This window comes from Simochromis diagramma, unplaced genomic scaffold (genome assembly GCF_900408965.1).
Source record: "Simochromis diagramma unplaced genomic scaffold, fSimDia1.1 OVJJ01000802.1, whole genome shotgun sequence".
In the NCBI taxonomy this organism is placed as follows: Eukaryota; Metazoa; Chordata; class Actinopteri; order Cichliformes; family Cichlidae; genus Simochromis; species Simochromis diagramma.
In genome coordinates this window covers 267,045-292,818 of record NW_024387492.1, presented here as the reverse complement: position 1 = coordinate 292,818, position 25,774 = coordinate 267,045, and the positions used below count along the sequence as shown (strand labels likewise).

At 44.3% G+C, this 25,774-nt stretch overlaps 1 protein-coding gene across 6 annotated transcripts in view; it reads left to right on the top strand.

The window, feature by feature from the left end:
* disp1 (dispatched homolog 1 (Drosophila)) overlaps window positions 1–25,774 on the top strand; it is a 110,788-nt gene that overhangs the window by 66,466 nt on the left and 18,548 nt on the right. For 3 of the 6 annotated variants that reach the window (XM_040017920.1, XM_040017915.1, XM_040017916.1), the window contains one exon: window positions 15,041–15,680. In XM_040017920.1, the coding sequence (XP_039873854.1) occupies window positions 15,082–15,680 (599 nt within the window). In that variant the 5' untranslated portion in view covers window positions 15,041–15,081. Of the gene's footprint in view, window positions 1–1,911; window positions 2,822–9,617; window positions 14,946–15,040; window positions 15,681–25,774 lie in introns of those variants that run through there. The other 3 variants (XM_040017917.1, XM_040017919.1, XM_040017918.1) reach the window with 3 other exon arrangements.

The following is a 25,774-nucleotide window of genomic DNA, read 5'->3' as shown; positions in this document are numbered from 1 at the left end:
AAGGAGTTCAAGGTAAATTCTGATTTTTTTTTAGAAAAATGGCCACATAGCTGTGTGTAGGCAGAAGACGCTTAAAGTGCCGAGTACGCTTGGTGCAGTCTGTTTTGGTAATGAACAGCGGTGTGTGCTGACTTAATGACTTACAGGTAGGTTAACCAATTTTGTCCACATATACAGTCTCTCAGGCTGTCATGGACGGAAAGGTTGGGTACACCCCCGGACAGGTTGGCAGTCTACTGCAGGGCTAAGGTGTACTGACAGACGAGCGTTCACTCCTGTGGCCAGTTTAGGAGCAAACAGTCCTCTTAGCATGCCTGTCTTTGGACTGTGGGAGGAAGCCAGACAATGAACACACACACACACACACACACACACACACACACACACACACACAGGGAGAACACGTGGGCAGCGGATTGATCCAAATACTACTGATAGTATTGGCATCAATATTAGGATGATGTTTCTATTCTCTTAAGTTTTGTGAATAGCCCACCAAGTTGTGTTAAATGTAGTGTGTGTGTGTGTGTGTGTGTGTGTGTGTGTGTGTGTGTGTGTGTGTGTGTGTGTGTGTGTGTAAGAATACCAGAGGTGCAAAACACCAGCTACTGATAGACCGAACAATCAGCTGAGACTGCAGGACCAGGCAGACCAACCTGTGCTCTGCCTGGATTGATTACAAGAAGGCCTATGACTCAATGACTCACACCTGGATCCTGGAACTATACAAGATCAACAGGACCCTGAGAGCCCTCATCAGGAACTCAATGGGGATGTTGCGGACAACACTGGGCCACATTCAAGCCCATAGCACAAGTCACCATCAAGTGCGGGATCTACCAAGGAGATGCTCTGTGCCCACTGCTGTTCTGCACAGGCCTGAACCCCTCAGTGAGGTCAGTGACCAGACTGGCTACAGATACAGACTACAGAACGGAGCAGTTGTCAGCCACCTCCTGTACATGGATGACATCAAGCTGTATGCCAAGAGTGAACGAGGCATCGATTCACTGATCCACACCACCAGGATATACAGCGATGATATTGGAATGTCGTTCGGACTGGAGAAGTGTAGTCACTAGAAAAGCCGCAACCACCAAGTACCTGCAGAGGGTCAGGCAAGTCCTGAGGAGTCAGCTGAATGGGAAGAACAAGATCCAGGTGCTCAGTGAATACCTCAGGCAGCAGAAACCCAAGAAAGAGGAGGAACCATCATGGAAGGACAGGCCCCTGCACGGTATGTACCACCGGCAGATAGAGGAGGTGGCTGACATCCAGAAATCCTACCAGTGGCTGGACAAAGCTGGACTGAAAGACAGCACAGAGGCACTAATCATGGCAGCACAGGAACAAGCTCTGAGTACAAGATCCATAGAGGCTGGGGTCTATCACACCAGGCAAGACCCCAGGTGCAGGCTGTGTAAAGATGCCCCAGAGACAATCCAGCAGAAAACAGCAGGGTGCAAGATGCTAGCAGGCAAGGCATACATGGAACACCATAACCAAGTGGCCGGCATACTGTACAGGAACATCTGTGCCGAGTACAACCTGGAAGTCCCGAGGTCAAAATGGGAGATGCCCCCAAGGGTGGTGGAGAATGACCGAGCTAAGATCCTGTGGGACTTCCAGATACAGACGGACAAAATGGTGGTGGCTAACCAACCGGACATAGTGGTGGTAGACAAACAGGAGAAGACGGCCGTAGTGATCGATGTAGCGGTTCCGAATGACAGCAACATCAGGAAGAAGGAACACAAGAAGCTGGAGAAATACCAAGGGCTCAGAGAAGAGCTCGAGAGGATGTGGGGGGTGAAGGTAATGGTGGTCCCCGTGGTAATCGGAGCACTAGGTGCGGTGACTCCCAAGCTAGGCGAGTGGCTCCAGCAGATCCCGGGAATAACATCGGAGATCTCTGTCCAGAAGAGCGCAGTCCTGGGAACAGCTAAGATACTGCGCAGGACCCTCAAGCTCCCAGGCCTCTGGTAGAGGACCCGAGCTTGAAGGATAAACCGCTGGCAGGGGCGAGAGGGGGATTTATATACACTCCTCACTCTGTAGGTGATTTTCCTGAGACTATTACCAATGTTATTCTGTTCCCTTTCAGACCGTGCAATATTACCCAACAGTACCTTATTGAATATTTGTTTCATCCCCATCATACGCTGCTACTCCCTCTTTTGCACAATACTATGTCACTTTGTAGAATCGCCTGCACTGATAGTTATTTATTCTCCAGGATATAGTTATAAATATTACTTCGTTAGCGTTATTTGATACTATGCCTTGCACTATCCTACTGTATATTACTGTACACTACTATTCATCTGTTCCTCTGGCTCTCCTGCTGCTTTGAGCATGTACATGACAAAAGAATTTCCCTCAGGATGTAGCATAGGATAAAGTTATTGTTATTCTTATTATATATGCGCGTGCCACCGGTGTGGCGTGTGGCAGTGAGCGGGTTAAAGCGGACGGTGTGACCGTCCTATCAGTGCTGCCCGGTTTAGTCCCAGCCCACCGCCTCCTGCCTCTGGAGAGCAGATAGCTGGAGCTCGTGTGGGTGGGTGTTTCTCATTCTGGCAGGACACACTCCCACGATAAACACTCCGCTGTCCTCTAGACTTGTTGCTGCTTTATTTTTTCCCTCCCCGGTTGTACGGTTTGTTTCCGGGCTCTTGTGGATATTCTAACTTTACCGGAGCTGGTTCGTTTGTGTTTTGTTGCCATTATTATTTTTGCCTCTGTTTGGGGTTACGCTGCGTCGCGTGCTGTGGATTCCACCGGCGATAATAAGCGAAAGCACCGGGAGACACCGAGCACGGTAGGTACCACGGGGCCTGCACACAGTTGTTGACTGCAGCACTGCTCACACAGTTTCACCGGACTCCCGAGACCTTTCTGAGGAGAAAGTGTGCGAGTGTGAGCCGCGGTGCGTGTAAGGGAGCTGTGTGCTGTTTGGGTCCACGAGCGTCAGTATGTCTATCCAAGTGGTTTGGCTGGAAGCGCAGTTAGACGAAGCCCAAAATCACTTCCCCCTTCCTCCGTGGACAGCTCACGGCGCTCCAGTTCGGGGGAATCGATCTGCCGTGTTGTTTGTAAGTAGACGGATCCGTCTCCTCTGGCCAGCAACGCGCATTCAAGCTTTAGCCCTCAAAAGGTGATTAACAGCTCTGGCGCGAGTTTTCTCATTGTTGTCCCACTCATGTAACTGCAGTTTGATCTACTTACCGCGTATAAGCTTAATATCGTCATGATTTACCCATAAAGAGCAGCCGCACTGAATGTAAGCGCGTTCACCGTTCACTCACATTTGGACGGAGACTCCATTCATTACTCCGTATCGGATTTAGGCTGGATTACACTCATGTGAGCACCGTAAACATGCACATTTAAACTGTATCAGTAACCGTGTACAGACTCATAATAATCTGGGGCAGATTTGGAGCGTTTCATGTAAACACTCAATTTTAACCTTTTTATGCAGTCACATTTTTAAAGGGTAACATGATGCCATATTTCTAGTGAGCATATAAATTGTAATGAGGGCATAAACATGACACAGACATGACATGGCGAGCTACTCCCATCTAGTTGTTTTTCTTTTAAAGCCCGGGTAATCCTGAAGCGGTGCGAGGCATGTGTGCACCAGCACGAACTGAATGCCTGCTGTTGATGTTCTAATTATTATTAGAGGCAGTGTTGGTATTAACCGTCTCTTGACTGATTCCTGGTAATTGCTGCCTATTAGCTTTAATTAAAGGGATGCAGGATGCCTTGCCTAGTGGTGCTGTTAGATGCCTGTCGCCTTAGGTTCTCCTTCTCTCACACCCCGTAATCATAAAGCTGACATGAAAGACAGCAGCAGAAGAAGACGAGGCACCTCCTCACCGCTTGCGTTACTCAAAGCTGCTTGCGCAGTGAATCTTTTTTTTTTTTTTTTTTTTTTTAGGGGACATATTTTTCTTACTGAAGCCTTTCGGGCTTTGAGGAGAACGGAGCGTAGCTTTATCCCTGCTGGCACAAGTAAAGCTGCCGCTTTTTATAGGAGAATGAAGGGAAATGGAACTTCATCGTTCAGAGTCTAGACGGAGTTTGACATGTCGGATTAAGTAGGAGTGATGGTTTAGGATTCGGGGTCACTGTATTTCACACTTCCTTCTCATAGACATTCAGAGCCTGTCAGATTATTTCCACCTGAGCCGGACGATCGTGCAAGAAATCTGGGAAATTGGAGCCACGTACTGTCGTGTGCTTTCAGCCATATAGAAGAAGTTTCTGTTTCTGTAAAAACAAAAACTTTACGTAATATTATCAGCAGTTTATTTATTTATTTTATATTTTCCATGAAATCAAATCAAGTCGTCCTTTTTGTTGTTCTGCTGAAATCCTTCTCGGTACACTTGCTCAACAGCAGCAGACGTTCCTTCATGAATAGGTGGAGTGAGAGGAGTTGTAGTTGTTCGAGCTGTCAGCTTTTATTTTGAAGAGAGATGCGAGGCCCAGCTTGTGTCTGCAGTTCGAGCAAAAGCTCATTGACTTTCAGGCACTCTGGAAACGTCCTTCAAACCCTGCTGCTCCCAGTCCAGTCCCAGTTCTGGGAACCCATCCTACATGAAAAAAACATCCTACCCAATGTTTCTGCGCAGATGCGCCGCATGCGCACAATTAACTTCTTTTTTTCTCACCCATCCGGAATACTTCTTAAGGTTATGGGTAGGGTTACGTTTAGTCGCAAGTCACCGTCAAATTATAATACGGGTAGGACGTTTTGTCAGAGTAGGATGGTTTCTCAGAACACCGGCCCTTTCTCAGCCGTTCCAGGCTCTTTGACAGCTGTGGGTAGGGTTGCCAACTCCCTGAAAAATAAATAAGGGACACCTCGTGGCCAGGGCCGGGCGACCCAGTTGTCTTCACCCTTCCCAGTGTGGTGAATTTTCTAGCTCTTTTTTTGTGTGTGAAATTATTTTTTTAACCATTTGACTTGAAGTTGATTTAAGTAGATGCATATTCTATTCTTTGTGATATGAACACATGTGAAACAAATGATCATTTAGCCATTTATTTTTAGCTCAAAATGACAACATTAACACAATAAAACAGGTCTCTTTCTTATACAGAAGCCTGTCATGCTTAACTTTTGAGAATATAAGTAAATCTTTCTTTAAAAGAACTCTGTCCTGCTTAACTTAAAATAATAGAAAACAATAGAAAGAAAAACATTCTTGTAACAGTGCACATATAGTGCATTTAGTACAATTGGCTTCAGTTGAGGTATTATTTCAGCTTTTCTAAAGCTAATCAGCTGCTCCCGCTTGTTCCCATGATTACGGATCATTACTCATCATCATTATTCATCTATGTATTACTTTTATGTATTAGTCATCTATTTGTTGTAATCATCTATCCTTGCAGTTGTTTGTTACACAAAATAAGTTATATTATCACACTTCTGGCCACATAGCGCTGATATTCACTGCACATGCCCATATTAACTTTTTCCAGCCAGGTGTTTTCCTTTTCCCATTCTTCCCTTTCTCTGAGGGGAACAAACATTGCTGCTCTAATGCTGGGCTTACACTGTGCGGTTTTAGGCCCATTTTGAGCCGATTTTTGAGTCGTGCGACCGTTTTGGTGATCGGACCGATTTTGGCCTTCATCGTGCGTCGTGTCGTATACGTGGGGTAAAGAGAAGTGATTAACACCTCATGACCAGGAATAGTACAGCAGTGCAGCGTGTGCACTATCCACAAGTGATGGAGGCACAACTTGTAGAACTTTGGAAAGCTCATCCGAGCCTTTTCGATGTGGCCTCACAAAATGATCACGACCACAACAACCGTGAAAACAGTTGGATTTACATTGCTGCTCAATCACAGCTGCCTGATCAATGTTTTTCATTAGCAATTTAGCAAAGTTGATGGTGGTGTGCGTGTCTGTGTGAGTGAAAGACAGAGAGGGAGAGCGACAGAATTTCTGCTATAACCTTCATTTTATGGGCGCACAGGGTGAGCTCTCAGGTCGCATCAGAGCATCGGGCCGTATAGTGTGAGACCTGCATCGTGACCTACCAACTTCTAACCCCTGCGAGTCAATCGTGCAGTTTGAGCAGGAGCTGAATAACGTGACTGAAAAAAATCGCACAGTGTCTGCCCAGCTTTAGGTGTACTGTCGTCCGAGACTTGCACCGCAGTGTCAGCGTTTGTTTCCCTGTTGGCCATGCTTGTTGTTGTGGTCATCTGTTGTCTTCCGGTATTTTCTCCGTAAGCGACCTTTCCTCGACCAATGAGATGAGCGGTAATCTGAATTGTCATACTCGAATTGTCGTAAGTGTGCTGTCAGCTCATTGGTCACAAAGCAGGAGAGGGGCTGGGAATTATGTTTTCAAACAAAGCGTTAATTCCATTAAAAGTTATAGACTACTTTTGATTCTCACTGTATTACGGGACAAAGTGCGTCCCTTATTAGCTCAATACGGGACGTGTACTTTTGTTTCGAAATATGGGACGATTCCGTTTTTTAAGGGACGGTTGGCAACCCTAGCTGTGGGAGTCCCAGGCCACGTCCACTCATCGTTTTCTCTCCGTTTTGGCCTCTCATCCACACTGAGGCTACGTCCACACGTATTTCTGAAAACGCAGATTTTTCTATGCGTTTGCACCTTTCGTCCACACGTAAACAACGTTTTCAGTGACTGAAAACGGAGATTTATAAAAACGCCTGCCAGGGTGGATATTTTCGAAAACTCTGTTTTTGCGTTTGCGTGTGGACGTGAAAAACTGAGAAAACGTCAAAGGTGTGCGCCTTTTTTGACGTCACACTGTGCGCCAGGTTATTGTTTCGGTGAAATGAATTACTGCAATACTGTTAGTGTTAATTTTACTCTCTGCAGTGTTTAAATGCTTACATATATACACACACAGTTACCGTCCCTCCACACATACAACTCGGTTCTGCTTCTATGCCCCATCTTTGTTTACTATTTCTAATGATGTGCGGATCGATACTGAAATATCGATTCCTCCGATACCAGTCATTTATGTTCTAGAATCGATTCTCACATTAAAATATCGATATTTTAGTAATTTAGGGTAAATTTGTAGTTTATCATTAACAGGAACACAGTGGAAAGAAACTATTTCATTCGGATTGTCTACAATTGGAAGGAACTACTTCCTCTTCCACCTTTCATAGTCATGTGCGAAATATGGCTGTATAAATGTGGCAGCCCCTTGGCGTGCGCACTCACAACAATGGCTGAGCGTAATTGGAGTCATGTGCGGACGTATTTTACATCCACAAACAGCCGAGACGTGGTTTGCGATACATGTGGCAAGAAAGTGAGGTGTTGCGGCAACACCACAAATTTGTCAAACACCTCAGAGTAAATCATATCACAGAATATGACGAGCGTATGTTGAGGCGAACTGAAGAGGAGTGGACAGGGAGAGGTGCTGCTAGGGCGAGACAGAGGTCTCTCACGGAGTCCTTTAGTGCTGCAGGCAGGCAACGTGTTCAAATAGCACAACTTCAGTTTTTTTATTTCTATATGATGAATTCTGCATTATTAAGTGATAAGAACACGTAATCTGATGCCCTGTAATCATTATGAAACTATAATTTGAGATACAATAAATAAAATACATTTTTGTACAAAGTATCGGATCAGTATCGTCGATACCACCCTGAATATTACTTGGTATCGGAAAGGAAATCAGTGGTATCGCACATCACTAACTATTTCCCGCTGAGGCTTCTAGACTTCTGATTGGCCAACATTTCTACACGGATAGGACTATAGCGCCACCTGCTGCTTTGGCATGTTCCTAGCAGCGTTTTCCTTCGTTTCTGACTTTTACGTGTGGACGGGATTTTTTTTTAAAAAAAACGAAAACAGAAAATCTCAGTTTTTAAACATACCCGTGTACGTGTGGACGTAGCCTGAGACGGCGCTTTCCCCAAGGAAAAACGAATACATTTCAAAACGGAGCTGTCCCATCGCAGTGTGGACAGCGAAAACGCGCAGTTTCTAAAACGAGGACGCATGTTAGTCACGTGATGCAGTCATGTGACCAATTAAACAGAGAGCGGAGTGCATTATACAGCAGTTTGTTTGTTTTTTTTGATTGCTCTCAATTTTGACAGCCCTAAAAAAAGATTCATATCAGTCTGTACGTGCTCCAGATAGCTTTTCTTCAAATTCTTTAATTCTCACTCGATTTTGCGCATGCGCAGGACTGGTACGTTAGCGTTTTGGGCCGTTGCTCATGTTTCGCCACTTGCTCATGTCGAGATGAGACACACACACACACACACACACACACACACACACACACACACACACACACACACACACACACACACACACAGCGTGCGTCTTGGATGGGGAAAACAGGCTACTGTGATGGATGACTTGTTGCTCAGACGTGAGGACGTCCTTTTTTTTGGGGGGGGGGGAATCACCGTTGGAGTGAAATGAAATCCTGAACCTTCCATGAAAGGTTCAGGTTGAGGTAAAACTCAAGGTGCACAGATTCAACGTCATTTTCAAAGCGGTAAAGTCGCAGTGACTTTAAGTGGCATTATAATCAGTACAAAGGAGTCGTGTTTCACAGGATGCGGGAGCATTTGAAGCACTACAGTAATCAGTCTGGGTCTGAAGCATCTGAAATGTTTTCCACGTCATCAGCCTCCTCTTCGTGCTTTATCTCAGCTACATGGCAGATAGCAGTGTTCACGCATCGAGAGCCTCATTCACGGTCCGCCCTGAAGCAAACTTAAACAAAGGCTTTAAAGCTGAAATGCGTTTTACAACAGTTGTCAAGTTCAAGCTTCCCTTAATCCTTAATGTTCACTTGGTTCTTGTCTTTTTACACCAACAGCATGAAGGTAACAACTAGAGCAGGGTGATATGACCAAAAATATTTATCACGATTTACATTTGAAAATTTGCGACTTTGGTGGGTTTTTTTCCACTAATAATGTATTTTCACTGAAACAAGCAGCTGTTTTTTGCATTAAAGTTGTATAAAATGTAACAGTGCAAATGCAAATTCCTCGCTGACAGTTTAACCAAAAGGCATTTCCAGTGGAAACTGGCCGACATATCCTCAGCATAACCATGTATAACATCCACAAAACTTAAAAAGAGGTCATACACACACAATACAGTAATATTATGTTGAAGCACAGTACGTATCACTCCGCGAGGCTCAAGCAGTGCGGCTTCGTAGCTTAGCAAAGTCGTACTGAAACATTTGACAGATTTTGGAGCGCCGTGTACATAAAATTGTTTCGAGGTCAGTAAACACAACCAGAGTTCATACATAAGGCACACGGGATTATAAGGGGCTCTGTCTGATTTTAAGTGCACCGTACTTTCCAAACAACACGGTAATAAAGACGGCCCGCTAGCATGCTCTACCAAAAACAGTGCTTTGTTGTGTATCTGACGGACAATGACCAAACCAGTTCCCACACCACTGAAGTTGCAGCATTTTTACAAACCAGTTCAGGTTCATCCATTTCATTCAACGATCCGCTTTCTCCCTTCTCCTTCTCCGTCGCCGCCATGCTCTTTCCGCCACGTGCGTATGAAAACAAAGGCACTGCGTGTTTTACCCATATTCTATCGCCATATTTCATTTTCTTATCGTTGCCCAACATTATACCGGTATTACCGTGAACGGTATGATATGGCCCAGCCCTAGTAGCAACTGCCTCCTTACAAGCTACCAATCAGTAGCATCCTAACAGAAAGGGTCATGGCAGACTGGGTAATTGTTTCCGATCGTCAGTCCCAAAGCCATCTTTCCATCCACGGGGTGCTGGCGTCCCTTTTCAAATGAACTTTGGTACACAGATTTGAAACTGTGCCTGTTGTTGTCAGAGCTTTTTAGTCCGTTTCACTGCCTCCAGTAGCCAACGAGCGTTTGAGTTAGGCACATTTATTTATCCAGCGAAAAAGCTGTGAGCGGTTTTACTGATCACGAGCCTTTCATGCTAAACTGCCAGAGTAAAAGTAACCTTTTTACTTTAGTGGTGAACTTCAGGGATACCTACTCATAAAGATAATGACATGCTACTCGTGCTGCCGCCTCCATGTGTGAAAAGTATGGAAGGTGAGGAAGCAGGAGCTCATCACATAGGAGCTGATGTCAGCGGCATTTATAGTCACATAGTTCCTGAGACACCTTTTGCTGGACTCCTTCTGTGATGTTCTTGTGAGCTTGACCTTTGCCCCCAGTGGTGTTTTTTAAAAAAAAAAAAAAAAAAAAAAAAAAAGCAGGTAATTTGCTAGCTGTATTGACTTTAGTAAACATGTGATGCACAGTGGAGTTGTTTTTAGTGTAACTGCACTGATACTGACCGAGCATTTATTGAACCTTCTGATCACAAAAAGAAATTCAGTTTTAATTTTCAGGTTTCTTTGCTGAATCCTTTTTTCCCCAAATCTCCCAATTCAGACTTAGTTTCTGAAAACTAAAACTGACAGCAAAAAAAACACCTTACACAGGTGACAGAATCATCTCACACTGAAACAATTCTGTTCTTAGCGCGCGCACACACACACACACACACACACACACACACACACACACACACACACACACACACACACACACACACTGTGGTCTCCTGTGTGTATTTTTGTAATTGAAACTGTAGCACGAACCTCCTGTTTTTCCTCACTTGTTGGAAGCTTTTTTTTCTCATATTTTCTGTAATCCTCCGATTCTCTGCCCGTTCATGCTCCATAAATCATCTGAAACGGCCTCATTTTATGACTGTTGTGACTTCATTGAGAAGACGGGAAAATTAGTTTAGTCTGCCAAATATTTCACAGGTGAAGTTTTCAGAGAAAACACACAGGTGTGTACTAGTTCTCTTAGATCTGCACGACTACCTCCACGGGAGCTCTTTTTATTTATGAAATAAGATGAAAGAGTATACTTTCTCATGATTTGTAGATTTAACTGCATTAAATACAGAACATACTCCCACAGCGGTCGTCCTTAGTGAAAAGTGTTCTAAAACTACACCTCGTTCCAAATTATTATGCAAATGATATTTTTCTCTGTTTTTCCTAAATAGTCTATTCAAATGACAGTCGGCATCATTTGAGTCATCAACCATTAGAGTACAATCCAACTGTTACTGAACAAAACTCCCAGTGAAATCAGCGTTTTTCAAAAATAAAAAACTTAAAATGCTTTGTTCCTAATTATTACGCACACAGTTTCAAAACATTTTATAGGTTGTAGAGAATTGAAAATGGTCATTTGAATTTGCAGCATTAGTAGATCAATTTCACTGAAATCAAAAGCTATTTCAATCAAAAACATCTTAACAGGTCAAGTTACACATTAACATAGGACCAATACTTGATAGCAGTTTTACAATTCTTGCATCCATGGAACTTGTAAGTTTTTGGAAAGTTTCTACTTGAATGTGTTTGCAGGATGTCAGAATAGCCTCCCAGAGCTGCTGTTTGGATGTGAACTGCCTCCCATCCTCATATTATTATTATTTTTTTTTTTGCTTGAGGATCCTCCAAAGGTTCTCAGGAGGATTGAGGTCAGGTTAAAATGGGGACCACACAAGTCTCTGGAGGATCCTACACCTTGATGTTCGCAGGGCTCCGGAGTCACCAGCAGCTTCAAATGTGTTTGCTGCTTTGTGATGGTCTTTCAGCAGCTGCTCTCAGGTTTCTCTGGCAGAAACCTTCATCATTGTGCCTTTATCTGCACGAACCCGTGTGTGCTGTGACTCAGCCACAAATCTCTTAACATTATGGTGATCACACTTAAGTTTTCATGAAATATCTGAGGTTTTCATTACGTGTCCAAGACATTCAACTATTTCATGCTTTTCAGTAGCAGAGATCATTTCTCAAACCTATATTGCTTGAAAATGGTGGTTTGCTTAATAATGTGGAACATCCTCCTTTAGTAGTTTTTCCTTTAATTGTGCTCACCTGGCAAACTAATGAACACAGGTATCCGAGACTGATTTCAGTGATACAGAGAGTCCTGAGACACAATTCCATCCAAGGGTTGAATTGAAAAACAACTTATTTAATCTTTATGACACTTAAACACAATTTGCACATTAATTTGGAGCACTGTGTAGAACCTGGAGCGAGTAATTGAGCTATGAGCATCTTTACTGGCAAAGTGAAAAATAATTTTAAAAAAAGTGATTATGGTCCAAAAATGGAAGTATGTGGGACAAAAACCGTCAAACATCTTTGTTGCCTGATTTATGACTCAGACACTTTCCTGATGAGTTCACAGCCACAGTCGTTCCTACAATCTCACAATGACAAGCTGAAAGATTTACTGAAGGCAACATCATGCTCACTCTGTAACGTATGACACCCATGTGCAGCGATCCTCCTTCCACCCTGAGCTTGTCAAACACAAACGCTGCACTGGTGAGCGTGCTCTGTGTGTCGTCATGGTGGGACTTGATTTTGTAATATTTTCATCGACCGTCTTAAATAGTTGCATATAGCTTCTGACTGAACGCCGAGGCCATCGGGGAGCGACTTGTGTCGCTGGTTATGAGTAAAATGACCCTACAGATCCTTTACATGCTAGTTACATATCACTCATAGTTACTGTTCACTGCAGAATGACGCCGTTCTGCTACCTTATGATTGTTGCGTATGAGAGCAGACTAAGAAGAGTTAGACTGATCAGTGATTGCAGACTCTGTAAAAAGTACTGACCTTTAGTCAAGGTACCAGCTTGTGCCACTGGTAGGTGAACTTTAAGGCAGTGCTAAAGCGTGAGGTCTTTGCATAGCTGCATCATTGGAAAACATCTGCACTGGCTTCAATCAAATATAAGCCCACTCTGGCTGGGAAGATGTTATGGTTATCCTGAGGAGTTCTGCGGATATCTCACCACCTGCGAGGAGTGGTTAAAAAGACTTGAAATGTCGCTTTATTTGTGCCTGTATCATCAAAGTACCAGTAACAGTGGGGTTAGTCATATATACTGAAGGAGAGAGGGGCAAGGTGCTACATGCCAGAGCCTGGGGAAAGAGGAGAAGAGACGAGTTAATCCCACATGATCTCCTGGGGAAGTAAACCACAGTAAAACCGATGCAGTTTATGACGTAAAGGCTTTGAAAAATGATCCCTTTAATGAAAGAAAGAGTGAGTTGTGCCATGAAGTACCCAAACATGTAAAACTGAACTTGTAGAGCTGTATAAGGGCAGAACGGCGTCTGTTTTTTCTTCCTTCGGTCTTATCCAGAGTGTGTGACGTGCTTTCAGGGAGCTCGGTCTGTTCACATTCCTGCAAAATCACGCTTTTCCTTAAGTGTGCCAAAGTGGACACCGCACAACAAATGTTGTACGTGTTGACCAATCACAGTTGAAATGGCTAATTCAGTAAAGTTGAAAAGTCTGCATGTTTTAAATCTAAATGTTTTTGCATGTGTAATGTCATTAGTGTGTTATTTTTGCTGAATGTGCCGTTTTTCTTCGGCCCTCTCTGGGGCCCCTCGCTGTGAATGCAAAAGGATTTTCTCCTTACTTTCTCAGGACTGGTAGTTTGGAGTTTTTAGGAGACTCTGATGAATAAATAAATAAACAAATAAGGCTTTTGTTTTAGACTAGATAAACAGATGACCCTAACAGAATTTGACTTTGAAATGAAAAGAACAGGATAAACGTGTCTGTCAAACTGCAGACGGACGAAATCAGAAATGGGAGAAGATCCTGGTTCCATCCAAAGACTGAAAAAAGAAGCAGACGGTGCCTCCAGCAGCTCATTTACGTGTTTATTCTCATTTATTATCTGTCCAAACATCCAAGTGTAAGAATGAGTCCGTGCTTTGTGTTGTGGATTATTTACAGACGAGGATCTGTGACTTTGTGGAGCCGCTCGTCTCTGCTTGGACTCACTGTGAGGACAAGACTCCAAAAACTCACTGTCGCTCGCCAAGAAATAATCAGTCACATAACTCCAACTTGTCTTGTTTACACTTCGGTTTTCTCTGGATTACACAGAAGAAGCAGCGTTTTTGTTTTTTCCCGCTCTCCCCAACTTTGGGACGGACCTGCCTCAAGTTTCTAATAGCGGGTGGAAGCAGCAGCATGACACGGACATGCAGATGTTAAAATATAACTTCAGTTATATCGTTGAAAGCCTGATTGCAGTCAGAGCTGTCGGGGGATTAATGGAGCACGGTCAAGTCAAAATTGGGACAGTTGTGTGGTGTAGGTGCAGTTTTAGTTTGCTTCCATTTGTTTATGTAGCGGAAGTTTGCTCTAATTTGCCTTAAGCTGATTTATTTAGCAAAATGGTAAATGGCCTGTATTTGTATAGCGCCTTGACTTAGTCCCTAAGGACCCCAAAGCGCTTTGCACGTTCAGTCATCCACCCATTCACACACTGGTGACGGCAGCTACATTGTAGCCACGCCCGCCCTGGGGCGCACTGACAGAGGCGATGCAAAGATGATCCCAACTGGCCCATATGGGATGAGCTCCCTTGTAACAGGAAGAAACCTCCAGTAGGACCAGGGTTCGGGGAAGGGCAGCCGTTGGATTAAAGGTGAGGGCAGCTGAAGGGTCAGTCAGTATTTGCTGGCAAACAGCTGGTGAGTGCATTCCCACCTCAATCAGGGGAAAATGTGTTTGAAAAAATGAAATGCTCAGACAAATCTGAATTTGTGAAAAAGCTCTCCACCACTTCACAACAATATTGCTGTTTGGCCTGAGTGTATTAGTAACTTATCACGATACCTTATCAGCCTTTTCCCCACCCCAGCTCTTCGTGGGAAAGAGACTGTCCCTTGTATCTCCATATTTAGTAGACTGATAAGACAACGATAAAGAGAAACATTAAAGGCCTCCTACATGGGGATGCTCATCAGTATGTATGCTGCTGCAGTGACACCGACAGTTGTAACAACTGCATCACATTCTGAATGTACGTTGCAATGCTAGAATCGAAATGAGAGAAACTAATAGTAAATTGTGGTAAGTGAGAGAATGACCACTAAAATGTATCATCTCCCTCTGCAGAGGAGTGACGGTGTCCGTGACCGGCCCGCTGGGAGAGGACGATGGCCCTGAGCGATGGAATCGGCGACCCTCTGGCCCTCAGCAACGGTGGGCAGCATCCTCTCAGCGGACACGCACCTTCAAACATCAGGACAGCAGTCAGCAGTGGCCAGGACCCTCTCACATGCGACCCTGCTAGTGACTGTCTGACAGCAGGAGGAGATGAAGACGCAGCATCAAAGCTGCAGCAGCAGCCACACACTATTCAGCGAGTGAACAGAGCGAGCCAGAACGGTGGCGTGCTCAAACAGAATGGTTCCCTGAGGAGTCTTCCCCCAGCATCGGCCGCCTCTTCTTCTCCTGCCGTCGCCGTCAGAAGCCACCTTCCCTCCGCTGTGCCCCCGTCCTCTTCCTCTGCTGCGCTCTGCTGCCAGCACTGTCACTTCCCCTCCGCTGTGTGCTGCCCTTGTGGCCGGCAGGAGTGCCCGCTCTTCCAGAATCCAGGCACAGGTCCCGGCTCTGTTCCCCACCCAGGGACCGGTTCATCCTGCCCGTGCTGCCTCTCTGCCTGCACGTACCCTCACCCTCATTCTCTTCACCACCACCATCAGCAGCGCTGGCAGGAACACCTTCAGAGCCAGACACAAGCACCAGGGATCAGGTAGTTTTTCTTCTTTCCCCCCTCATTTTTCCAAAACCTTAGTCCGGCCCCTTTTCCATGAATACCTACTTGGATCGACCGGCTTTCCATTACAACCAAGTGTGGGTGCTTATCGTCATAGCAACATGTCCGAGCATCCCGCGACATAGTTAATATGTGACACGAACGCTACAAAAAAATGTGGACGCCGAGGCGGGAATATACCTGCTGCTCGGTCTGTCTCTCCGTCACACTCGGGACCACGGCAGTGTTTTTGTTGTCGGGTTTCAAAGCTGGCAGTTTTAATTTTTGTGAACAAGACGCTCCCGTGACTCATCGAGTGTAAATGAAAAGCTTGCAAACTGTGACGAACTGTGCCGAGTCGGTCCGAGTCGATCCTAATGGAAAAGAGGCTTAAATGATCAACTAGTGTCGCTTTGTGTGTTGTCTGTGCTGGCCACGCACACGTTGCTGTTTACTGACCTCGTCTTTGTTTGTTGACTCCAAACACACTGTTCGACTGAGGCTACGTTCACTCTGCAGGTCTTGATGCTCAATTCTGATTTTTTTTTTTTATCAAATCCGATTTTTTTTGTCTGCTCGTTCACACTACAAATAAAATGCGACAGCAAACGCGCTCTAGTGTGAACGCTCAAAGCGCCGCATGCACAAAAGAAGACGTCACACACAACACGCTCTGTTTAGACCCAGAGCAACAGTATGTTTGACTGATGGCCTTAATATAAAGACTTCGGACTTCACGTTTCCCAATTTTTGCTTTAAGTCATTTTGTTATTTACATAATAATGTAGATAACCTAATAATGATCCTTATTGCTGTTTTAGAGGAGCGGAGCTTCAAAGGATAGCTGCAGATTTCTGTCAGAATCTGCAGATTATGCAGTACAAAGAAAATGTTCACGTTTCTCCAACGTTGTTGTCCCAGCAGTTTCACTGACATCTACACTGGATGGCCAGGAAGCGTTCACCATGTCTTCTCCGGCGCTGATAATTGGCGTCTGTCTTGTGTCAGTGACGTAAAAGACGGATTTAATGCGACATGACCATCAAACAGCAGTCGCTTTCTAAAACATCAGATATGTATCGGATTCAGGACCACATACGAAAGTGACCCAGATCGGATTTTAAAATATTGGATTTGTGCCGTTCACACTGTCACACCATGATCGGATAGATGAGTCGCACAGGGTCAGTAAAATCGGATTTGATGCGCTTTCGCCTGCAGTGTGAACGTAGCCTGAAGGTCTCACAGTTTTTGAGTCCCCCCCGCCTGTGCCCCTGTGCTACATGCCAGATCTCTCAGACTGGAATGCAACACAAAGTGGTTATGGATGTTGGGGACTCGTCATGTCCACCATTAATATAAATGGACTATAATTTTAAGTGTTCTCCTGAGGGCTCAGTCTGTGCTTGAGTTTTCCTCTGTGGCGTACGCCCCTTTACAGCCGATGGATGATGACCAGTTGCTCAGATTAGGGTTCATATTTGACGTTTTTGGGTTGCAAAGTTGGTTTGTTTTTTTGTTTTTTGTTTTTTGGTTTGCTGGACTCTTCAGATTTGTCATATCAAAATGTTTCAAGCAAAGATAAGACGGGAAGTTCTCAGGTTTTTCCTTAACCCGCCATGGACATGTGGACTCCCTGTGCCGGGAGTGTGCCTTCTCCATTTGAAGCAGGATTTTTACATTTGTTGGCAGCTCCTTCCTCAGCTGATCCATATTTGGCGAGTTGGCTCTTTCCCTTTTACTCCCACACTGCAGGCCTATCCCGCATGTGAAACTGGAACCATTCAATGCCTCGTGTGCTCATTTGCATAATCCTATATTTACCAACCCAGCAGACCAGGGCGGGCAAGAGGTGAATTTTTGCTGAATTATTTACTCATGTCGGCTCCCTTTCCACGGTTGCAGGTCGCTGCGGGGATTTTCATGAGACTTCTCTTTACTTCTCAACGTGGAATTTTCCTCACTCAAATAAAGTCACATCCCCCGCTCATAAGTGTCATTACAAAAAGAGAGACGTTGTGGGTGGCGTTGAAAGATGAGGTTTGTGTAGCCTCAGTGGGTACACACACTAGACCCTGGGTGGGCAGAGGAAAGCGAAACACTGATTGTGTTGCAGGCGTTTAGATGCATCTGCTGGCCTCTGTGGTTCTGTCCTGTGCTTTCTGTTACTTTCATTTTTCCCTCTCCTCAGTTTTTCTCTCACTCCATTAACACTCTCACTATGTCTTCTTTCTTGCCCCCCCCCAAATCCCACATGAGAATGGAGAGCAGATGTGCTGTGGGACCTGTGCATCTGTAATGTGGAACTTCTCTTATTTACCAAACAGGTCCCTGTTGTTCAGCGATGACAGGTTTGAATTACAGACCCTGGGTTTGTTCCAAAAAGTGCATCCCCCAACTTTCCTGTTTCCTGGTGTGTGTGTGTGTGTGTGTGTGTGTGTGTGTGTGTGTGTGTGATTACACACAGGAAATGATATACCTGTCTCAGTTGTGCCGTTTTGTCCTGAACCCAGACGCTAACAACAACCTTAAGCATTTGTCTCCTCTTTCTCTGGTACTGCTGGAGTTCAGTTGTAGTTGAGTAGAAGTCTTCTCCCAATACGTTTGATAATTTGGAGGCACGCAGTCAGACAAGATGGTGTCAGATATCGTTTTGATCTGCCAGATTAGCCTCTGAGGTCACAGCACACTCGCGTCTCACACAGAGTTGTAACGTCAGCGCTTCGGGGAATCTTTTTACGTCTGTTTCACAACAGGGGATTTTTCTGCCCCTGTTCACGGCTTCACAAAACATGAATCCATGTTGTGAGATTAGCCCGTGCTTGCTTTTCTAATGTTTCTATTTCGAGAACGATCAAAAGCCTTCGTTTTTTTATTTGTTCGTGCATGATTCAACCAAATCTTTGGAGAGGTCCAAGCACAGCTCAGCAGCAGTTTGGGTCTGTTAGAAGCATTAGGAGCATGTTTGTGTCTGCGCTGTAAGATTAGCTATGTAGCCACTTTGTGTGGTTTATTTGAGATCGAGCAGTAGCACGGCGTCCTCGGGAATGGCTTTCCTAGTCAGGACCAGGCCTGCTGACAGGTTTAAGGGACTTTCTGTAAGATACAGCAGTCGAGAAGTGGTTTAGCTCCAAAAGCCTGAATTAAAAATCAATCAAATCAATTGTATTTATATAGCACTTTTAAAAACAACAAATGTTGACCAAAGTACTGTACAATAAAATAATCTGATAAAATTTAAAAGGAAAGTAAAATAAAAGATAAGAAAATAATAAGAATAAAATAATGACAGACTCATACAGAATTAAAAGACAAAGAGTAAAAATGGGTCTTTAAATGAGTTTTAAAAGTATCCAGTGTTGGAGAGGTCCTGATATGTAAAGGCAGTTTATTCCACAGTTCGCAGCAAAAGCCCGATCTCCTCTGTGTTTTAATCTGGACCTGGGGACAACTAGAAGCATTTGGTCCGCAGACCTCAAACATCTCGCCGGAGTATACAAATTTAAAAGATCAGAAAGATATATAGGAGCTAGTCCATGCAATGTTTTACAAACAAGTGTCAAGATCTTAAAATCAATTTGAAAACTGAGGCGAGTATAGGGGATGTGTGCTGCAGCATTTTGAACCAGTCGGCCAATAGATGACGAAGTAACACCAGAGTAGTAGCTCTACAGATATGTATCGGATTCAGCACCACATATGAAAGTGACCCAGATCGGATTTGTGCCGTTCACACTGTCACACCATGATCGGATATGGGTCGCATAGGGTCAGAAAAGTCGGATTGGATGCGCTTTTGCCTGCAGTGTGAACGTAGCCTTAGTGACCAGAATCCAACCAGCTGCTCCAGTTTTCTAAAAGTCTCCATAGGTACGTGTAGGAGGAGGCTGCAGCTGGTGGAGCTTCTCTGAGCTCGGCGCAGTCGCACCAGCGCTGCACCTGCAGCACATTCTGCTGGTCCTTCAGAGCAGCTACCAATCATCTTTGAGGTTTTAATTGCTGCCAATCAAAGCTGGCCAACACTACAGTGCATTGCGGTTCTCGCTCTGCAGTGAAACCGTCATCACGAGGGAGAACGGTCGTGTAGCTTCAGGGCACCTGAGGTCCAGCTAAGCTGCTTCTGCATCCATGACCCAACAACAGCAACCGAAACAGCTCGCTGACACTCAAGCATCCAGGGTCACTCTGAATATTTCACCTCTCTCCTCTTGTGCTCCAAGTGCCGCCCCCTTCTTTACCGACTCCTTTCGCAACCGCTCCTGTTGTTTACGGCAACCGCGGGTTTGGCTGAGCTCCGTGCCTGGTAGGACTGCAAAAATCCCCGTGTCTGTCTCTCTCGCTCTCTCTCCGCCTCTCGCCGCCTCGGAAAAGGTCAGCTTTTATAATCTGGAGCGAGTTTGAATTTTGCGGTATTTGTATGCTGCAGGTGGTTTGGTTGCTATGACACCTGGGAAAACGCCATGAAAACATGACCGTGAAGTGCAGACCAGTTCATCGGGTGTCATTTTGGAGCTTTATCAGCTGATTTATCAGCTATCTTCAGTGGAACAAACGTCTCTGTCCAGCTTTTATTTCTTTGCAGTATTGGCAATTTATCACTCTCCACATTTTTCCCTCTTCCTGTGTTTTTCTGTCAGACAGCTGCAAGCCTCAACCAGCAAAGGTCTGTTTGAAAGTGATCCATTTTCTTGGTATTTCAGGGTGTCAGCTTGATGGGGATTAGCACATTATCAAGAAGAACAAGTGTTTGTAAGGCCTTTGTGGTGCCTGTTCCCGAGCTTTGTCAGCTGCCTCACCAAATAAGGCGCGTTTGTGGGAATGTATCCTGTTTTTGTGTTTGAACACTGTGTGTCAGCCTTTTTATTCAGTCTTCACATAAGCCTTTTACCCTCAACCTTAATGTGCAAGAACTAAGAAGCTGGATCGTGCAGTTGTAACTATTTTGGCTGTTTTTGGCTTTGTTTTATTCACTCAATATTAAGTTATTAGCCCATGGTACATGATACACCCATTTCAAATGAGACGATTGCTTTGGCTGTATGCATGTGTGTACATTTTGTGGCTCCTGGGGCGTTTCTGAAAGCTCTGTGATGGATGGGGGAGATTTCCGGGCATCCTGTGTGTCTAATCCTCTCTGTACTGCAGCGGAGCTACAAGCTTATCCCAGGATACATGTGTGACATATCAGGACTGTACACGGTAAACCTCAGTGTAGAGCAGGCCGATATGACCAAAAATATTTATCACGATATACATTAGAAAACTTGCGATAACGATATAACATAATAAGCGTCAGAACCACACAGCTTCATGAATCCAATCCCTGGACTGGACCGCTACAAACATCTTGGGGTTTAATGTGGTCGGAGAAAACCAAACCAGGGAAAGACTGATACGGTGGAGATCCTACAACCCTGAATTCATCCCAAATAAAACTGATAGTCGATTTGAGAAATGGGAAGATACAGGTTTGATTAAATATTTTATTTACTTGATGGGACTGCTTTGAAGATTTGAACGAACAAAGACTGACAAATGAAGAGTTGGCGTAATAAGCAAAGGCTTCAGCCAATACCTTTTGATTAGCCTTGTCTCCTGCTTTCTTGCTTTTGTGGTAGATCTTTGTTCTGTATTCATTGAGATATTTGAATGCTAATCAATAAAATCAAAATCAAAGACAAATTGGACATCATATACTGGACAGACGCACGCGTGACATTAGAAAAAGCAAATCCATTATCATTCAAACCTTATATTTAGGTCTTTGTCTTCAGGCTCTACCAGAGTCCTGGGAGCAGGACAGACATCTAGGATGTCATTCCAGAGCCTGTCTCCCAGCTCGGGGGTCATAACCTCTGGTGTTGCTGTTACCACGGCAACCACTGTTACCTTCACCATATCCTCTCTCAGCGCTTGATATTTCTTAAGCTTCTCGTGTTCCTTCTTCCTGATGTTGTTGTCGCTCTCACACCCACACAAATATCTATGTATACATTTATACCTCGGTATACATTATACATGTATACCCCTCGCCTCTGTCAGTGCGCCCCAGGGCAGCTGTGGCTACAATGTAGCTGCCATCGTGTGTGTGTGTGTGTGTGTGTGTGTGTGTGTGTGTGTATAACTGAATGTAGTGTAAAGCGCTTTGGGGTCCATAGGGGCTAAGTAAAGCGCTACACAAATGCAGGCCATTTTACATTTACACCAAAAAGAGAGTATACCGTGTGCAAGTATACCGTGTACGAGTATACATACCAGATGTGTTGATTTACTCTTGTTTTTTCCTTCATAATAAAGTGTGTTTGAAACAGGCAACACCCATGTGGAGATGAACAGCCCGTTTCTTGCTCAGGTTTCCTCTCCTGCATTTTTGAACTTTTGCTTGGAATTTTCCAGACTCCCTCCCCGCGTCGCAACACTCTCCTAATGTGAATGCACACTCGCAAAAATACAGTGTCTCTGTGTGAAGGAGCTCAAGGAACAGAATTTGACTTAATACGTTTCCAAGTATCATCTTTGACTAAATAGAGCTAATGAACACAACTAGAGCACTTGTTTGCCACGTTGCACTTCCCAACAACACGAGATATCGCAGCAAAGCTCCAGAAGAGCAACCCCCCCCCCCCCCCCCAAAAAAAAAAAAAAAAAAAACAAAAACCCCTACCAGACAACTGTTAGGAAATGATGAAGCGAGAAGAGTGATTGATGGAGACAGGAATGCTTGAGAGGAGGCACTCAAACAAATGGCGACCCTGGAGCTACCGCGTCCTCAGACGGCCTGGGACACAAAAGGATGGCGACAAAAGCACAGGGGAAACTAGACTGATGGTGCAGTGAGGTAATGATGGAAGAGGGAGAGCAGTGTAGAGTGAAAAATGAACCTCCACAAAAAAAAGAAAATCTCGACATCGCCCTTTTTTTCTTTCACTACCTTGTCTGTTAATGAATGAGATCAAAGAAGGTCAAAGCAAAGCTTTAGGTAAGATTCAATGTCAGAGCGATTCACATGGGTCATTAAGGTGGGCCTGTTTCTCCAACCTCCAGGTCTGCATCATTCTGAATGGTCTTCCTCTGAGCCGTGGTCCCCCTCCTCCTCCTCCTCCTCACTTCACTTTGTTTTCAGTTTGTTTTGTTCTTACTGGCTGCAGCTGATGGATCCAAATGTAGAGCATGAGCCATTCTTTGATTACTTTTACATTTATCTCATTATTTTTAATGTTTGCATCTTAAAAAGTGTGCACATAAAATAAGGAAAACCATAATCTGTCCCCTGTAATGTGTCTTTAATTACTTGGAAAACCAGTGTAGTAAACCAGCCGTGCTGCCAGGTATCGATGCTGCAGTCAGATTTGAGTCTTTACATCAGCAGCCATAGTAAAATAAGATGCTGAACTGTATTGCCTTTGCCCGTCCTCTCTTTCCTGTTAAGGTTCTTGGTTTATACCAGCCTTTCTATTAAACGACAGCAGATTAATGACTCGTGTTTGCCTTAAAAAGCTTCTCCTCACTGTGAACGAGAGGCTTCAGGATTTTCTTTGAAAGGACTAGATCTGTAGTTCATCTAGCTGCACAGCGACAAAGTGTTTTGATAAAGATTCATTATAATTTTCATTCCTCATGTTTGCACCCCCCCACAGCCTACTCATTCGGGAAGCCATACTCAACAGATGCCTGTGGTAAGAAGCTGGAGGATCAGCAGTTGCTGGTGGGAAGCATTGGTTCCACCTCTGGAGGACTAATAGGAAAGCCTGCTGGTCTCACTGACCACACAGACCCTCTCAACTGCAGACAACTGACCGGTGTAAAGTTGGCAGGTTGGGAAGGTTCAAACTGTCAGATTCCTCCTGGCACTGCCTTCCAGCTATTGACAGGTTCTGCTTTTTATTAGAAAGAATACGAATGACAATAATGATGTAGGATATGAAGCTCTGTGCAACAGACAGGCCTGCGTGCATCTCCGGGTGTGAGGTTAAAGTGATAAGAATGAGGTGAGGAGCAGCCACAGTAAAGACGTCGCACTGACTGACAGCTTAACTACAGCCACGGTGCTTAAATCCCACATGTATGCTTGGAATTTTTGTGCGCCCGTATTTCACCTCCAGGAATTCAAGGGAATGGCAGGTGCAGCCAGAAAAGGCCACGCTCACCAGTGGAAGCAGTCATCCTGCATCCACACATGTGAACACGGACGTCTGCTTCAAGTCCTCAAGATCAGAATCAGTAAGAGGGCAACAATTCAACCCATTACCCACACGACCAGAAACCATTTCACTGAAAAAAACATGAAAACTTATGTAGGTGTTCTGAAAGAGTAACTTTCAGAAATGTCTGGCACTAACTACTCCACCATGACCACTGGCATCTACTCACCGCTAACACCGTTATGCTGCTGCAGCCCAGGCGCCTGCAGTAGCTGTTGGTAAAAAGCTCACCTGCTCAACCAGGTGAGCTACAGCAGCGCCCAGTCTGTTCATATTTTGAGTACCGAGTGAATATTGCATATTTGGCTTTTTAAAATGACGATGCAAACTGGTTCCATCAAGCGATTTCAGCGTGTTAGCCACGTCACCTGCTATGTGTCACATCAGGTTTTTCTCTGGATAAATATTCAGAGCATCTGTGCTAAAACTTTGAACGGTTCCCTGACACAAAAGTATCAATCAGTTAAGATTAAAATGCTTTTTTTTTTTCATTTATTTACTTGACTAAATAATTTTTGCTCAAATTCCCAGTGTGATTATTAGTTGGCTTATACGCAAAACCTCTTACTGGGACTATTTTATTCTGTGCAGGAATACACACTGCGTTGGGGAAAGAGTGAATTACAGTCTGATGTGTCAGTGTTGAAATTATTGCCTGGAAAATGAAGAATGGAAAATGTGCTGCAAAATCCTGCTGCCTGCAAACCAAACGCATCAATAAATTGTTATATTTTCAACTGTATCATCACAAATATTATTTCAAATTTCTTGGACTATCGCAGTGTGGTTTTTAGGCTGTATCGCCCACCCTTATTGGCTCATACATCTTTTTTGCTCTGTTATTGTTTCAGGCACTCAAATCATAAACAGATTTCCAAAACATTTGTTTAAATATTTACCTACTCGTTGATGCTTTGTCTAACTCTGTTATGCTCAGCTGGCTGTTGTGGATGTGCCAAATCCACAGCAATGCTTCCAGACGTGTGCTGCCAACGGGCCACAGGTATCGTAGAGCGCCCTCTGGTGGATAAAACCCTCCAACATGGTTGAAGGATGTTTCTTCCATCTTTTTTTTTTTTTTTTTAAACTGACACTTATCACTGCTTCACTCAGTGAATGGGTTAGATGCAGAGAGCAATTTCCCCACGGGGATCAATAAAGTATACATTATTATTATTATTATTATTATTATTATTATTACTACTATTATTATCACATGTAAGTGCGTCCATAACGGCACTTGTCCTGTGGTTGCTGCACTTTTTCCTCCCATCATGCCTGGTTGCGTTTCCACCATGCGATGATGAGACGAGGGTGTCCCCGACTGACCTCAGTCTAAACTTAGTTTAAACAGCCCAGGCCTGTTTCTGTGTTTATTGGAGGCCTGTTAGAAACATGATGCCCAATGAATCACTGTGTGTTACCACTGATGCTAACTGATGCCTTTTTTTTTCTCCTTGCTTTCTTATCGGTCTGTCTGCCTATCTTTGCAGACGTAAAAGCAATGTGTCCACTTTATAGCACACAGTTGGCTGCTCTTGTTTGGTATTTCTCTGATGTATGTGAGTAATGGCTTTACAAGTGTTTACAGTCTTGGATTTTATTATCTGTTTACTGCAACACTGCTGGGATAATTTCCACACGCGCTCATTTCCGAGCTTTCTAAAAGCTGAACTTTAGTGTTTGCATATAAATACAGGCTGACTTAAAGCACTGATTTCCACTCATTACAATTATTTATCTGTCACAAAGTTTCCATTCCTTACGCCCTCTGAGCCTCGTATCTGTTTACAGTTGTGTTAATGTAATCCAAGGCTTGACACAGTAATTCTTCTTTAGGCTGAGTTATCGGGCACAGTGTGGTATTTTTCTGCCCAGCTAGTCTCATGA